Here is a 15,649-nt window from a genome sequence, read left to right as displayed (position 1 = left end):
AAATTCGCGCTGTGCCGCCAGGTTCCCGTGAGCTTCCTCGTACTCAATCGTGTTTTTCTTGGAGGCGACGGTAAATTGCCGTTAGCTTCCGCTTTGCATCTACTGAAACGCAAAATGGCGGCACTGCTGCTGATGGCGATGGTGATGGAGGCTGTTGACTTCAGCCACCCATTGTTGCAAGACTTCCGTATTTTTTCCGCCAATGACCGGTATATAAGACGGGGGTCGACTTTTCACCATGGTTTTTTGAAAAAAAGTTCGACCTATATTCCGGTTTTTACGGTATGCTCCAATGATTAAAAAAAAATGAAAACGAATACAGTAGCAAATCACACCACACAGATGGTGCCCATGGTTCCAGGCACATTTCCAAATGTGACTTCCATCATTATGTGACCCCAGGTGCCACACTGACTGTTTAAGCATGTGAACCAAAGTGACTATATGCCACAAGCACAGATGAATGAACCAACGAACACTAAAAAATTTGAAAAAAAAACTGGCTAACTATTATATTTACTGCCAAACATACTGTGTTGTGAGGCACATTACCTCCTGTATGTGATTTTGTGTTCTTGCTATCAATAATAAGAAAAAGCATGCACGTTCCCTCTTTCTAGCTAAAGAAACCATTCCAATGTTCCAACTCCGTGACGAAGTCAGCACAACTTACCTAGTGCCAATTAATTTAAAGTTTCAGTCCCAGTATCAGGTACTGTGTCCTGACACGAACCAAAGACAGCTTTCAAGTACCTTCACTGTAGCTTTTATTTAACCACCCTCCTATTTGCTTTGCTTCTTGCAGCACATGTTGGCAGCCAGCTTGGCACTGGTAAGCTTGACCTGTAATTATGCAACCCGAATGACACTGCCTATGTGCTACTTATTTTTTATACGCAGCCTTACGTGCAACAGCATCGTAATTCCTGGAAAATGTCAAGATAAGATCAGCTCACTGTACACTGATGAAAAATGAACCAAGACACAATCACACCTTTGGGGCAGACTGGAACTGCTCTAAAATTGCATGTTTTCACTACCATTAGCAGCATAGTTGTTAGTACCAAGCACACTTTGTGAATGTGTTACTCAGATTACCGTAAAAAAACCCATATAATATGAGGTTTTTTTTCCCATAATTAGCGTCCTAAATTTCCGCCTCATACTATTTGCGGATCCGAACAAAAATTTTCGCAGTTGCTCGAAGTTTTGGTTTAGTTATTGCGGCGTGGCTATGGCTTGGCTTTGCTACTGCCGTGTGGCTATGGCTTGGCTTCGTTACTCTTGACAAACGACGTCACGATGTCGTTTCTTTGTTGTTGATCCGTTGGGTGTGCCGGGGAGTCGTGGTGTGCCGTGTGCCTGTCACAACTTAAGCCCCTCGATGTTTGCATAAATAAACCCTTCAAGGACACAGTCAAGCGGTGGTATGCAGAGTGGATGCGCTCAGGTGAGCCTGCAGTGATGCCAACCTGGCCGCTGAAGCGGGCTTCGTCAGCCAAATTGTGCAAATGGATAGTGGACGCGTGGGCAGCAATCCCAGAAGATCTTGTGCATCGTTGTTTTAAGAAGTGTGGCATCTCGAGCGCCCTCGATGGCATGGAAGATGAGTACATTTGGGATGATTTTTGGACTAAGAAATGTCCGAAGAAAGTGCTGCTGAAGATGAAAGTGATTAAGTGAACTGCGAGATGCGATTTGAATAACTGCCTTCTCTGAACTTTCGTCACTCGTATTATACGTGGGCAAAACTTTTTTTCCCCATTTCACGTCTAAAACTTCACCTCGTATTATATTCGGGTTCGTATTATACGCAGCTTTTTACGGTAATGTACGTGCTGCTTTTCAACCTTGGCCACCTAAAATCTCCCTCACGTAATGTGCCAAAGGGGAAGAAAAAGAATGAAGTTAAGTGACAGGACTCAAGGTTGCTCAGGCAGGTACGCACCCAGAATTCTGAGTGGAGGGCAGCCGCATTGGAGAGGCAGGCCCGCAGCTGGGTGCGGGTCAGGCGTCGACTTGCTCGCCGCAGGTATGGGTCCAGGCACCTGGTGGAAACCAAGCATCAGTCATGTTCATTATGTGGGGTCTACTAATGTTCCGGAGATGCGCATGGGCAATGAGAGATACCGTAGTGAATGGCGCCGAATTAACGCTGACCGTCTGCATGGTCTCTCATGTGCAGTGGCATTGCACAGTATGCAGGCATTTTTGCTTTTCATTTCAAACACGAACGTTTTTCTGTTTCAGCTCCAAGATTGGACATGTAATGCAGTGACTCCTTCTCGGTCAGAAGGTAACTAAACTACATACAAAAAAGCAGCTGTACAAAAATTTGCCCACATCTAGGCATTGGAAGCAGAACACTTGAGGCTATTCCCCCCTGAATTATTATTTATTAATACCTTTAATACCACTAGAGACTAGAGAGGTCTTACATGAGGTGTGCAAAGAGAGAGTAGGTAAATAATGCCTAATTACTTATGATTCAACTCGACTGCACACATCAGACAATGTGTTAGCGAAAACTTTTAGCATCACCTAGCCCCGTCTTGTTCAGGTCAACCAAAGATACTAAGAGAGCAGCGTTTCTTAGCACAACTCACCTGTCCTTGCCACTGGTGGGGCTGATGCGGCCATTCTGGGTCGCCTTATTGAGATCCAGTGTTAGGGAAGCGTTTGAGCCACGCCTGAAATGATCCAATAATATGGAAAATCAATCCTCAATGTGTAAACTACATGCAGGCCTGCTAATGAGCTCATCATCAGGGCCACCATTTATTTCCAGTTTTCCATTAATTTCCCCCGTCAAGTAAATTATGCTGACCCCAAGCTGATGTCCTGATACAAGCCCAAGGAAAGCACATGGTGTATGACAGGTTGCTGTGATTGGTTCTCCCTCCCCGTTTCACAGCACCCACTAAAACTGTTTGGTCGGCTAAGAGAGACGGAAACTGGGAGAGTTTTTCTGCAGCATCTCCAGAAAAGGACTGGGTCTCTGGGCCACTCAGTGCTTCTCACTCTCCGTATGTTTCTTTCTGTATTACCTACTAAAAAGGCGACACTTTAGACCACACTGGTTATTTCAAAGCCCAGGCTGTACTTTGAACATTCATCACATTTAAGCTAAGCAGAGTATATGCGTGGCTGAAATGCATTCTCCGGTGCTCGGGCTTTTGGGAAAAAATAAGGTTTGCAGACAATTTACAAGTTTTCATATGTGACTCTGCAGACAGAAATTGCGGACCTCGAGCACTTGCCTACCATTCCCCAGTTCTGAAAGCAGCCAAGGCTGCTTGCCTTACTCGATCTGTCTCCTCTACAGTGACAAACTGTTGCCACAAAGGCAGTGGTACGAAAGCCTAAATCTTGTCTGGCTTCACCAGTGGTGACAGTGATGAACTTGAAAGCTCTCGCCAACTGCTATGGCATGACTTCCCGACAGAAAGGACACGCTATCAGAACCTTCTGCATGAGCCACAGCAACTACACAGCTGGGGAATTCGTCATCATCATCAGGACTGGTTGCATCTGCTGCAGCTCTCCAATCATCCCTCCCTTGTACCAACCTTGACCACACTATCCCAGCAAATTTCCTTGTCTTATCTACCCACATAACTACATTTCCCTTCCCTTGGAATCTACTGTTACCCCCTCAGAGACCACACTGGTTATCTATGTTCTGTATTAAGTGCCCTGCCCAAACCAATCTTATTTTCTTAATTTCTATTAAGACATAATCAATGCAAGTTTCTTAGCTAATTTGCACTGCTCTTTCTCCAGCTCTTCATGTTACCTGTCAATTCTTTTTCCCATACCTAACTGCACTGTCCTCAAATTAATTTCAAGCCTTTTGGTTAACCTCAAAGTAAAACCCCATGGGTGAGCACTGGCAAGTTACAGTGGTTACACTGCATGTCCTCATGCAGGAGCTACACCTTTTTTTTTTTTTCACAATTTTGGGGTGTGGCCATTAGGCGGAAGCAGCATTTTTCTGTTCAGTTTTGCAGACCACAGTGGATCACCATTTATGCAACCCCCGTTTATGCAGCGACCAATATTTATGATAAATTAACATTGGCCTAATGAACCCTTCATAGAGGTGATGCAGAAAAGTCTGAATGATTTGGCGCATTATTATATTAACAGCTTGTCTGGTTCTAAACTGTACAGAACAAGGCTTCAAATGATTCCAAATCAGAATAAAAAGGAGGCATGTATGTAGCGATGTGATGCAGCATTCCACTGTCTGCAATGACAATTAGGCTGCTGGTTCTAAACAATGTTTCGCGCATGCAACCTGTGGTAGGACGCTCCTAGTTTCGTGCAATGTGGTGAAAGCACTTCCAGGCAGGGTTGAATATTTGAAATTTCGAACACGAATTGAATAAGGTTGTTATTCGGTTTCTATCTGATTTGAGAAATTGATATTCCAAAATGTTAGAAAATTTCCGAATGTTCGGCATTGATCAAATACTGCGTAACTTGCATGAACACAAGCAAGGAAAAACCATAACATCTGGGCGAATTATAGAAGATTGCGTTTAAAATGCCAGAAAAACAGTCCAATGGTAAAATCTTCGCCTTTTTCTCCATCGTTTATTGTGCGGGCTGGTCACATTCGAATGTTGTTAGGCTTGGTCGCCCACGCCCATGCCAGTTGTACTGTCGCCTTCACAACTCTTCTAGCGCTCCAGCAACTCGTTTTGGTCGTCTATGATATGCAGGACAGTCCACATGCAAAAATTCACAAGAGGTTCCTGAACAGAGAGCAGGGGGCCAAGTGAGCCAAATCAGGGTGTCACCGGCAGGCAAAGTGATTCAGTAAAAAACTTCTGATGTGCGCATAATGGCAGTCATGACGATGCCGGGGAGGCACCTGTCGTTAGGTAAAAAAATGGCCTGGGCACGTAGTTTTAGTCTGAATTTTGCTGCCAGCCCGCCAATGTGTGTTCCCCTTGCTTAAGCCTGCACTGTTCTCCCAGCATGCCAAAACTACGTGCTCGTCACAAGCTTTTTTGCTCTTTGTGCGATGAAGTCTACTCACAAGGGTTTCACCTGGTTACCAAATTTTCGGCAATATTTTTTTAGCTGCGGCATTCAATAACTCTACCTTTGGACAGCTCTTAGGCGCCCATTCTTACGTTCCGTGTCGTAGTCGTCAGCGTGGTGTGTCACGCCACCTGAGAGGTCACAGGTCACCCGACAGGTATTAGCAGAGCGAGACCGAAAATACGTGAAGAGCGGTGCTCAAATTTCACATTACTGGCTATTGTAATCGTATGCCATTTTTTTCCTAAAATAAGGCTTCAAAAAGGGGGTGCGCAAATTATGCAGAGATTTTGCAAGCACATACTAAAACCTTACAAAGGTCATAACACACAATGTGTATGATATATTGCTATGTACCTCTCAACTTGCACCACATGCTGGCCAAAAGAAAATTTACCCTAAATATAAATCCCCTATCCCCTGCCCCAGACCCACGTTATGTAGTTCCCCTCGTGATGGCATGACGGCATGGGTGCTGCTCAAAGCAATAAACGCAAAGCGATACAGTCTCAAAGCCAACAGTCAGAGGCAAACGGAGATACAAGGCAATAAAACGGAGCCCTCGCATGCGGCCTGGCTGAGTAGCGGCAAACAGAATAGCCAATGGCTCAATATTTTGATTTTGGCACGATGCATGCTCCGGAGGTTACTGAACACAGCTGCTGCAACCGTTAGTATAGGAAAGCGACTGCCAGCGCGAGTGAGCCACGGTGCACAATTATAAATTTGTTTCGGTAATGAAAAGTGAAACGAATTACCAACATGTTTTTTTGACACCATTCGCTCATCTTTTGCAATGACACGTGGCGACGCAGCTGCGTCGATCTTCTGAAGGCTGCCCTGCATGCACCCGCGTGCATGCTAAAGTGCTTGCGCAGCAGGGAGTAGAAAATATGAGAGTAAAAGTTTTTTTTATAAATCCAGGTGATAAATTAGGGGTGCACAAACTACGCGAGTAAATACAGTAAATGCAAAACACATATGAAACGTGCAGAAAGGTATTAAAAAATGCTATGAAATTTTAAAACATCTGATCTCATTCAGTGAAACCACAGTGGAGTAGAAAATATGAGAGTAAAAGTTTTTTTTATAAATCCAGGTGATAAATTAGGGGTGCACAAACTACGCGAGTAAATACAGTAAATGCAAAACACATATGAAACGTGCAGAAAGGTATTAAAAAATGCTATGAAATTTTAAAACATCTGATCTCATTCAGTGAAACCACAGTAAAACCTCGTTAATTTGACCTTCAAGGGAGTAGAAAATAAGGTTCGAATGGCCCCCAAAACTACCAAAAAACGTTCGCGTGAAAGCGAAACTTATTCTGTGGGAACCTGGGCCATTGTTCTCTCTTTTTATGAAGTAAACTGCGTGAGAACGATTTCTGGCAGTTCTATCAAATGTTTTAATTCGTGCGCACTCTCGGGAGTGGCAAAAGCAGAACTGCTCGAAAGCGTTAAGGTTCTCCGCGGCTTGTTTCAGTGTTCACACCGGTAGCGCTGAAGCTTCTTCAACAAAGCTATGCGGCCGGACTCTCTCTTGGTGTATTGACGGGAACCTGCCAATCATTAAACCGCCTGCCTTTGCACACAGATCAGAGGGGCACAGGAGAAAATGTAGAATGCAATTCAGGCATATGGACGAATATTTGGACGGTCGCCAGTCGAGCGTGTCATATCTTGACATGGCTCCCCTTCGGGGGCCTATCCGAATTGACCGATGTAAGCCCTGCGGCATGCAAATAAACGAACTTCGGAAGCCATAGACTTGCATGGGTGTTGGCGGGACTTCGGTGGCGGTCTGAATTTCTGAATCAACAGGAGCCGAATAAACCAGATTTTACTGCAGCAGCGTTGCCACTTGTATGTTTTCGGCTTCGTTCAGAATAGAGGGTGGTTTCCAGCCCAGCACTGGTTTGTGGCTGATCAGAGTAGCAATGCATGTCTCGAAAACTGATTTCAGCACCGTTCCTGGCATGTCTTCAGTCCAAATTAACCGGTGGGCGTGCGATTTCACTCCGGATTAACGAGTGCATGGTGCCATTGACTTATGTACATTTTTGACGGGACGGAGCAGAGAGGACGAATTTTCCGAAATAACGGGTGCCGAATTAACGAGGTTTGACTCTATTTCCAAAACTGCGTTCACACTCTCAATGCTGCTCACATGCCTGGGTGGTGAACAAACAGAGCATTCACATGCACAGGCCAGTGGTATGGGGCCTGGTGTGCATTTGTGATGAAACCCCCTGTAGCTATGTCAAAACCACGGGATCTTTTTATCAGAATAGTTTTTTTTTTACTTTTCCGCCTTACGAACCTACCGTAAAAACCGGAATATAGGTCGAACTTTTTTTCAAAAAACCATGGTGAAAAGTCGACCCCCGTCTTATATACCGGTCATTGGCGGAAAAAATACGGAAGTCTTGCAACAATAGGTGGCTGAAGTCAACAGCCTCCATCACCATCGCCATCAGCAGCAGTGCCGCCATTTTGCGTTTCAGTAGATGCAAAGCGGAAGCTAACGGCAATTTACCGTCGCCTTCAAGAAAAACACGACTGAGTACGAGGAAGCTCACGGGAACCTGGCGGCACAGCGCGAATTTGGAGTATCCGAAAAGAGCATTCAGTACTGGCGGAGGCAGAAGCTGCGTATTACAACTTGCAGCAACCAGAAGAAAACATCATTTCGTGGGCAGACCGTAGTGTATCGAGAATAGGAAGGAAACGTTGAGCTGCGAGCAAGATCGCTGCCTGTGACTGCCGAATGCATCCGCGTGAAAGCGGCAGAGATCGCGCGTGCCTCTAGACTCACGAGGGCGCAATTCAAAGGTTCGCTATCCTGGTTGCGGCGATTCATGAAGAGGAGGGCTTTGCTCTACGGCGCCGTACTTGCCTATGCCAGAAACAAACACGCGGGCCGATTGGTGCGCGATATTGTTAAAAAATTTGCCGGGTGTACATACAAGCAGCATTTAAATGAAATTAAATACTGTCACCATTGTGCAACCTCTCGAGTCGCATTTGTTTCAAAGTAAGGATGTCTTTCGGTACTTTTCCCATTGAAAAATATCTTTTTCATTTTTAGAATTGGTTAGTTAGGGGGTCGACCTATATTCCGGTCCGACCTATATTCCGGTTTTTACGGTATTTGTTAGCCTCCATTTACACAACCAGGTGGGCATGCAGCGCCACCTGTTGTTTAAGAGGCCAACTTGCTGGTCAGCATCGAGTAGGAACATGTACAGTCAAACCCAATTATAACGAACTCGGATAGAGTGAATTATTTCTTATATCGAGCACTCGAAGTTATGATATCATTATCCATGTAAAATGTATTTTTTATAACGAACTACACATTGGATACAGCGAACTCTCAGCTCGCGCGATCGCTCGCCAAACGACCGCCAACGTGCCTTTGTGCCCGCACCCAGTATCTCTGGGTAGCCATTGCCGGGCCGCAATACTCATAGCGCGTGCAATCGGTCGTCAAACGACCGCCAACGCGCTACTGCACCGGTTCCAGGTCATGATCTTTCCAGGTTGTCTTCAGGCGCCACGCTGCCTGTCCCCGCGCCACACTTCCGTGAAATGCAGGAGCAATGGGGAGACTCTTTCTGCAGTAGCTTCAAGGGGGGGGGGGGGGGGGGCGGCTCCCTCCACTGCACATGCGCGGCCCCGCGACGCTTCCCGCGTCTTCTCTGCTTTCTTTGTTCGCATTTGCAATTCGTGCTGCTCGATTCCGGACGCCCCTAAGTTGCTGTTGACTTACTTTCCGACCTACTACATCCTGCGAGATGACGACGAAGCAGCGGCGTGGCCTGCCACCAAACTTGAGATAATTCGCCGCGCCCAATGCGGCAAAAAAAAAAGGTTGATGTTGCCACGCATTTCAAGATTCCTAGGAGCATGTTAAGCACCGTTTTGAAAAACAAGTCGGCCATCAGAGGCAATGCGCTGGAGAGCCCAAACGCTGACGGCTGTCGCCTCCGCAAGCCGGCTTACGACAAAGTATAGAAGGCGCTGTACCAGTGGTTCTTGGACGTTCGCGCGTGAAATGTGCCTGTCTCTAGCCCCATGCTGCAAAAAGAAGGCAAAAGATTTCACCTGCATCCTGGATGTCGAGGGGTTTACGGCAGACAGTGGTTGGTTTCAGCACTTTAAGGACTGTGACTCCATCACCGGAAAGGTGGTTGCAGGTGAGAGCCAAGCAGTGGACGCAAAAAGCACTAAGTGGATGCAAGAAGTGTGGCGTGCTATGACAGAGAAATACGAGCCGTGCAACATTTTTAACACTGACGAGACTGCCTTGTTTTGGCAGCTGCTGCCGAGCAGAACCTTGGCGCTAAAAAATGAGAAGTGTCATGGCGGTAAATTGAACAAGGCCCGTGTCACCGTTCTTCTCACGACAAACATGGATGGATCACCGAAGCTCCGACCGCTTGTCATTGGCAAGTTCATATCTCCTATGTGCCTGCGAGGGTGCGCCTCGCTCCCAGTCACGTACAACTCCAACTACAAGGCCTGGATGACTAGGGCATTGTTTGAGGCCTGGCTGCGTGACTGGGATGAGGAACTTGCAACGAGCGGGCGCAAAATTTGTTTCCTCCTCGATAACTGTTCCGCACACCACAGCGGCGTCTCGCTCAAGAACATCGAGCTTTGTTTCCTGCCACCCAACGCGACAGCTGTTTTGCAGCCGCTCGATCAAGGGATCATCCGCGCTTTCAAGCTGGGCTATAAGAAAGCGCGCCGTTGAGCGGCTGTTGGTGAAATTGTGGGTTTACGAAGAACTCAAGATTAATTTGCTGGCCGCAATAGAAATGATCAGTCGTGTCTGGCAAGACATGATGCAATCCACAATCCGCAACTGCTTCCACCATGCTGGACTGTGTCGAGAGGATGCAGAAGCTGCCAGTGCAGTGCACGCTGTGCAAGACGACAGTGGCATTGCCACGCTGTGGGGAGAACTTGCCGATGTTCTGAATGCGGTGTCTAAAAAAGTTGACCTCGAGGATTTTTTGGCTGCTGACGACAACGTAGCAGTGACAGCGAGCCTGTTGGACTCTGAAATTGTTGCCGACTTGCTGGCGCCTGGTCCCAGCGAGGAGACCGAGGAGCCGCCGCAGGAAGACGATCGCCCCCGCCTGATGTTGCACTAAGCCCTCGCTTCTACTGATGTACTGCGCCGATACTGCTCCGGAATACAGGGAAGCGCACTGGAGTTCATGGAAATGATGTCGCATGTCGAAAATGCGATTCTCACTGATGGGGCTAAACGCAGTGTTCAGGCAAAAATCACTGCCTACTGCAAATAAGTGTGCATTCCTCTGCAATAAATTTCTTTGAGTAGCTTACTCATGGTGAGAGACCCATTTTTTCTTTCGTTAGTGCGTTTTCACTCTGCCATTCAGGACATCGTGTATAACAAATTTGGCACTGAGGTTCGTTAAAAGCGGGTTCGGTTATAGTGAAATACTTCATATAACGAACAAATCGCATTGAATTACGCTGTTCGTTATAACCGGGTTTTACTGTAGCACCCTTGTATGAGGAAACTTCAACTGGGTTTGGACTTGATCAGAACAGCAAGTGCCTGTGTGACAGCAGTATCAACTGCTTGAAGTCAGCGCTGTGGTGTCAGTCTTTTCTTCGTCCCTGTCCTAAAGTTGCACTGTGTTTTTTAGCTCTAGCTGTCATGAATTACCAACCAGCCCAATCAGCCACGCTGTGCTACGCCTCAGGCAACTTGTGTTAATTAGTCAAAGACATTCAGAACAGAAAGAAAAAAAACCAAGGTGAAGTAAGAATTAAAAGAAATCGTGCTTCAAATACTTGCCTTTCCAGCAGACGCCGTGTTTTGCGCCGCAGTGGACTGCGCGTCGGGCTCAATCCCTGGTCTGAGTCCGTCTCCGACAACGAGTTGCTCCACAGTGCAGCAGTTGCTGCTGTCGTCACTGCCGCTGTTGTTGTTGCAGGGGCACTGGAAGCTGTCTCCGTTGGGCACAATGGCAGCACTGGTGCACAGCTAGCCAGCTCACCTGCACAGTTCACGCTCGACGATGCTGCCGGCACAATTTCAGCAGTGCTGCCTTCACAGGTTGGCCACCTGCCACTGATAGGCATGGGAGCCGTGTGCTCAACGGCAGAGGGCGGCACTGCCTGCTCGACTGTCGTCTGCTCGGCAGCAATAATGTTTGGCTCGGGCAGCGGCTGGCAGATGACCCGCTCCGGTGCCAGTGCTGGTGAGCAATGCGATGGCAGGGGCTCCAATGGTTGGAAGAAGAGCCCTGGAGACTTGACGCGACTGCCACGTTGAAGCCACCAAAGAAGCTGCAACCACAGCAAAGGGACAAAAAACTCATTTGCACTTGTCTGCTTATGAGCGGAAATGCTTAAGCCTTTCCCTGTTCTCTGTTTCTCCCTCCATTTTTTATTTTTATTTATTATTTATTGATTTATTTATATTTTTCAAGTGAAGCGGGCACTTCTTGTACACGTTTCCTGTGCACAGTCATGAGCCAAGAAATCCTTTCGCCTTAAAACTCATGCTGAAATCTGCACGAGATTGGCAAGCATGCTCATGCAGCCAGGATTTCTCTTTTCTCTTTTTGCGAGGGGTGCCCAAGGCAATTTTCTGCAAGAGGATGGACGAAGCCTTTGGGTCCCCTCTTGGCAGTGTGCCTGCTATGGGGCTGAGTGCACGCACCGGCATTGTTTCTACACAATTCTTGCATATTAAGCACAATGTACACAAATGCGGATGCAATGAAATGGGTCGGAATCTCAATAACCATGTCATAAAATTGACCAACCCAGGCGCAAAAAATGAGCACAGAAAATCATTTTTAAATTGGACACCTCCGTGTTTTACAGTAGCTCTGGTATGGCTACAACGTACGTGTTTTGGCTTGCTTCTTCCACAGCAAGCATGACTGCTTTACGGTGCATAAAATGTGTTTACAAAGCAACTTCATATGACAGGAATAAATCAAAGGAAGCATAACTGAGACCCTTAAAGCAATGTTGAATCACAACATGGACATGTGAAGACGCAACAGAAATTGCATTATTAATCACTGGGGAAGATGCAGAATTTTTCTGTACAATCTGGCAATGTTCTTTATAAAAATCTAAACATTTGAATATTCTACAACCACTGGAAGATTAGTGACTGAAGGAACTACATCAGCTGCTTTCAAATCCCCTCTTGCGCGTTTCTTTCCTTGCACTCTTCACACGACAGCACCTCATGCAATGTGCCATAGCATTACAACATTTTCACCCAGGCACATAAATGCAGGACAGAAACTGGTCATTTTGCTTCTAAGGCTCTTCTGAAGGCGCAGCACTGAAAGGCCCAACCAAGAGGCCCCACCTTGGTGGGGGGACCAATCTTTGTTTGGAGGCCCAAGCCAAGAGGCCCCATCACAAGGCCGGTAACCTCCACAAAAAAAAAAAAAAAACATTTTTAAAGTATTAACAACAACATAAGGAAAGAGTGGTAACACAAATATAAGAATTAATAATTAAGGCATGTTCTGGAGCAATGCCCCAGCTAGGCGAGAAGACGAAACTTAGAAGGCCACAAATGCTCAATTTTTGTGCTGCCTGAAGTTTTTTTTCACGGGCTGCACATTACTGGGAAAACAGGCAGTATAGTACATTTCAGCTCCAATGATTTACAAGAAATTGGGCTTGACTGCATCAGCACATGCTCAGAAGCTGCTGTTACATTAACAGCAAACAGATGTGAGAGAGCAAAGCAATTTAAATCCAGGAATAACAAAGAAAAATCTGAAGTGCTGTTTCTTACTGTTGTTGAACAAGCGGCACAGAACGGGCTGTACAAACGGTGCTTATGGTACAACTAACTAACAGGTCATAATGTTAAACCGACAGTTAGGAACTACACCAATACTCCATTGCCAACACATGAAATGACAGCATATTCCGCAGGAACCCAGTGAATACAGCTTATTCCCTCAAATTAGTCCTGGAGAAACAAAAAGGTGATCTTCCCCAACAGAAAAATCTGCCGTCTATCTAACTGCAGCCACACAGCTGAACCAAACTGGCCTTTTAAGACTGGCTCCATCATGAGACCATGTTAGAAACACAGATGGAGCAGAACTTTGCAGGCAAATGCAAGTGATGTGCCGCAGGTGAAACACACGATGCCTGCGTACCAATCCTGAAGCAGTTCGCCCAGAACATCCCCCAGTGCAGTGCTTCTTCAGTGTCAGATGCACTCTTTGAAACTTATTTTCAGACGTCTGTATGGACCCTAATGTGTGAAAGGCTTCCTATACACTGCCAAGCCAACAGAAAAGTGCCGGCTACTCCTAGAATGGATGGGAGGTGTGCGACTGCACCCAAAGGTAGCGCCCTTATCTCTGAGCACTTTGACACAAAGTCGGATGTCTGAGCACAATGTCTCGTGAGCCATGGCACTAAAATGACCACAGCTCAGGCGTCATAGTTTGGTACCGTAGTGAAATCAATGAATGCCCATTCTAATCGATGTCGCGAAGAAAGGTTTCAGCCAACACAGCTCATCAGGTCTGGTACTTAGCCTGCACCAAAAGAAACACTGCACTAGAACTAATTGTCCCTGAACGTGGCCCCCGCCTACTCAGAAACCAGGGCTTAACTCACAGGACAGAGTCCGGCAAAAAGGAGCAGCAACACAGCAGCCAGTCCCAGCACCAGCAGCCAGGCAGTACGAGCCGATGGGTGGGCTCCAGCCGGAGTGTCCCAAGGGGGCGTGGGCCGGATGTCTCGCTGGGCCCCCGCCACCACCTCACCATCCGAGCCATCGTCTGGCAGTGCTGCAGGCTGGCGCACACACAACAGCCCCAGTGTGAGAACAAACTTGGCATAAGCACTTCCTCCAAACCAGTCGTGACAGAAAAATGCATCATCAACTCGTATATGCTGACACTTCAGGAATTTGAACAAATTAAATGTTTTTCAATATAAAATATTTATTTTACTTCACAATACAGAATCATTCTTTTATCTTTGAAAATATTTTTCTCGACACTGTCTTTTGAGCTGTCCTGCAATGTAGGACACTAGGCAAACTTGCTACCTGTTACTTGCGGTAAAGCATCGAACATTTGACATAGACTTTAAAATCACATTTCAAATCATGCTTGGTGGTTTCCTTACGAAAATGTGCAAAATTGTTTTTCTTGCAGAATTATAATGTGGTTGATGGGGTTGAATTTCAAAAATGGCATCCAGAGAACTCTGGCGGTTCTTTTGAATGCACACAATGCACAAAACTGAACGCATAAAACACCAACACAACCCTTGCACAAGAAAAGTTTAAACCCTCCTGAACCTGTGCTAGCAGGCGCAAGCTTTTACACAATACACATTTAGAGTAACTGCACAAAAAAGGGGTGTCCTACATGTCGGACGCTAAGTATGTAATGGCTGATTTTGAGTTAACACTTTTCGAATTATGTGTGGCAGCTTGTCGCCTCAGTGACTTTGGGACGTTAAACACCATAAAACCATGAAACCAAGCTTGAAAGGGCAGCTGTTTGGGCAAGCTGGTTTCTCACGAAGTAAACTGCAATAACCATAGACCAGGAGCACGTGTCGTCCCTTTTTTTCCCCCTTCCTTGTGTTTCTAGCACTGCAGTTTTCATTCAGTATGGTATAGCTCCTAGCCACTTCTTCTACACAGAAGGCTACTTTGTGACAAAACATAAAAAACAATACCAAACAAATTATGTGCACAGACTGAAAATGAGAATTTAATTCATAAGCGTCAGTGCAAGGTGACATTTTAATGCGATATCGTTAAAGGCCTCGTTACCCAAAAAATCCGACGTTGGCGTTGTGAGCAATATATAGGGTGGCATAAGGTGGCCAAGGCAGCCACCCCGAAGAAGCAACCTAGGTCAAGTGACCTTGTGGGGTCATCACAACCTACTTTTCAGATTGTGAGAAAATTAACCACACTGGCAGGAGGCAGTTAAATAAATGGTTGATCGTGAGAGCCTGCTCGGAAAGAGCAACTTGGGCCACACAAGACCCGCCGGTGGCAGCACCTGCCATCGCAGGGCAGTGGCGCATCCCTTAACTGCTGCACCACTGCGACAAGAGTGGTTTGTGTATTCCCAGGGACATATGAATGCAAAGCTGAGAATGACCAATTCTGCATATATGGGCATTAACTCATTAATGCTATCGCGTCATAGCCTTAGGCAGAGCTTAGGTGCCCTTTCCAATTTTTTTCTACCCTCTCTTCCTTTCAGAATGTGTTAAGGCATTTAGGAGTGCAGCATGGTTGCTAAATTATGTTATAAACACCGCACTACCAAGCCTCGGGCGTCCTTTTCAGTGCCCGGAGTTAAAATAAATCTTAGCCCCATGCACTACCTTCGTGCTCCGCAAACAGACTTTGCAAAAGCACAGATAGATGCTGCGATGATGCTCTAAATTTACTCAGACAAAGTGTTCCAAGAGGACTGGAGTGCAGTTTGCAGGCCAAAGTTTAATGAAAGCCAGCCTTGTGCTCCAGAGTTGAATTTTTCATCGAATAAGCAACCGCTCAGCTTTCCTCAAGTCCTTGCTAT

General features: G+C 46.3%; 1 protein-coding gene across 1 annotated transcript in view; it reads right to left on the bottom strand.

Moving 5' to 3' along the window:
• The window catches only part of LOC144128090 (tyrosine-protein phosphatase non-receptor type 7-like), a 55,093-nt gene that overhangs the window by 19,504 nt on the left and 19,940 nt on the right, over positions 1–15,649 (bottom strand). The window contains exons 3-6 of the mRNA XM_077661164.1: positions 13,713–13,892; positions 10,894–11,387; positions 2,607–2,690; positions 1,949–2,048 (exon numbers count right to left, since the gene is read on the bottom strand). Coding sequence (XP_077517290.1) covers positions 1,949–2,048; positions 2,607–2,690; positions 10,894–11,387; positions 13,713–13,892 — 858 coding nt within the window. The remainder of the gene's footprint in view (positions 1–1,948; positions 2,049–2,606; positions 2,691–10,893; positions 11,388–13,712; positions 13,893–15,649) is intronic.

Source organism: Amblyomma americanum, chromosome 4, assembly GCF_052857255.1.
Source record: "Amblyomma americanum isolate KBUSLIRL-KWMA chromosome 4, ASM5285725v1, whole genome shotgun sequence".
Classification (NCBI taxonomy): Eukaryota; Metazoa; Arthropoda; class Arachnida; order Ixodida; family Ixodidae; genus Amblyomma; species Amblyomma americanum.
The sequence above is the reverse complement of the archived record's forward strand: the minus strand, read 5'-3'. Positions and strand labels throughout refer to the sequence as shown.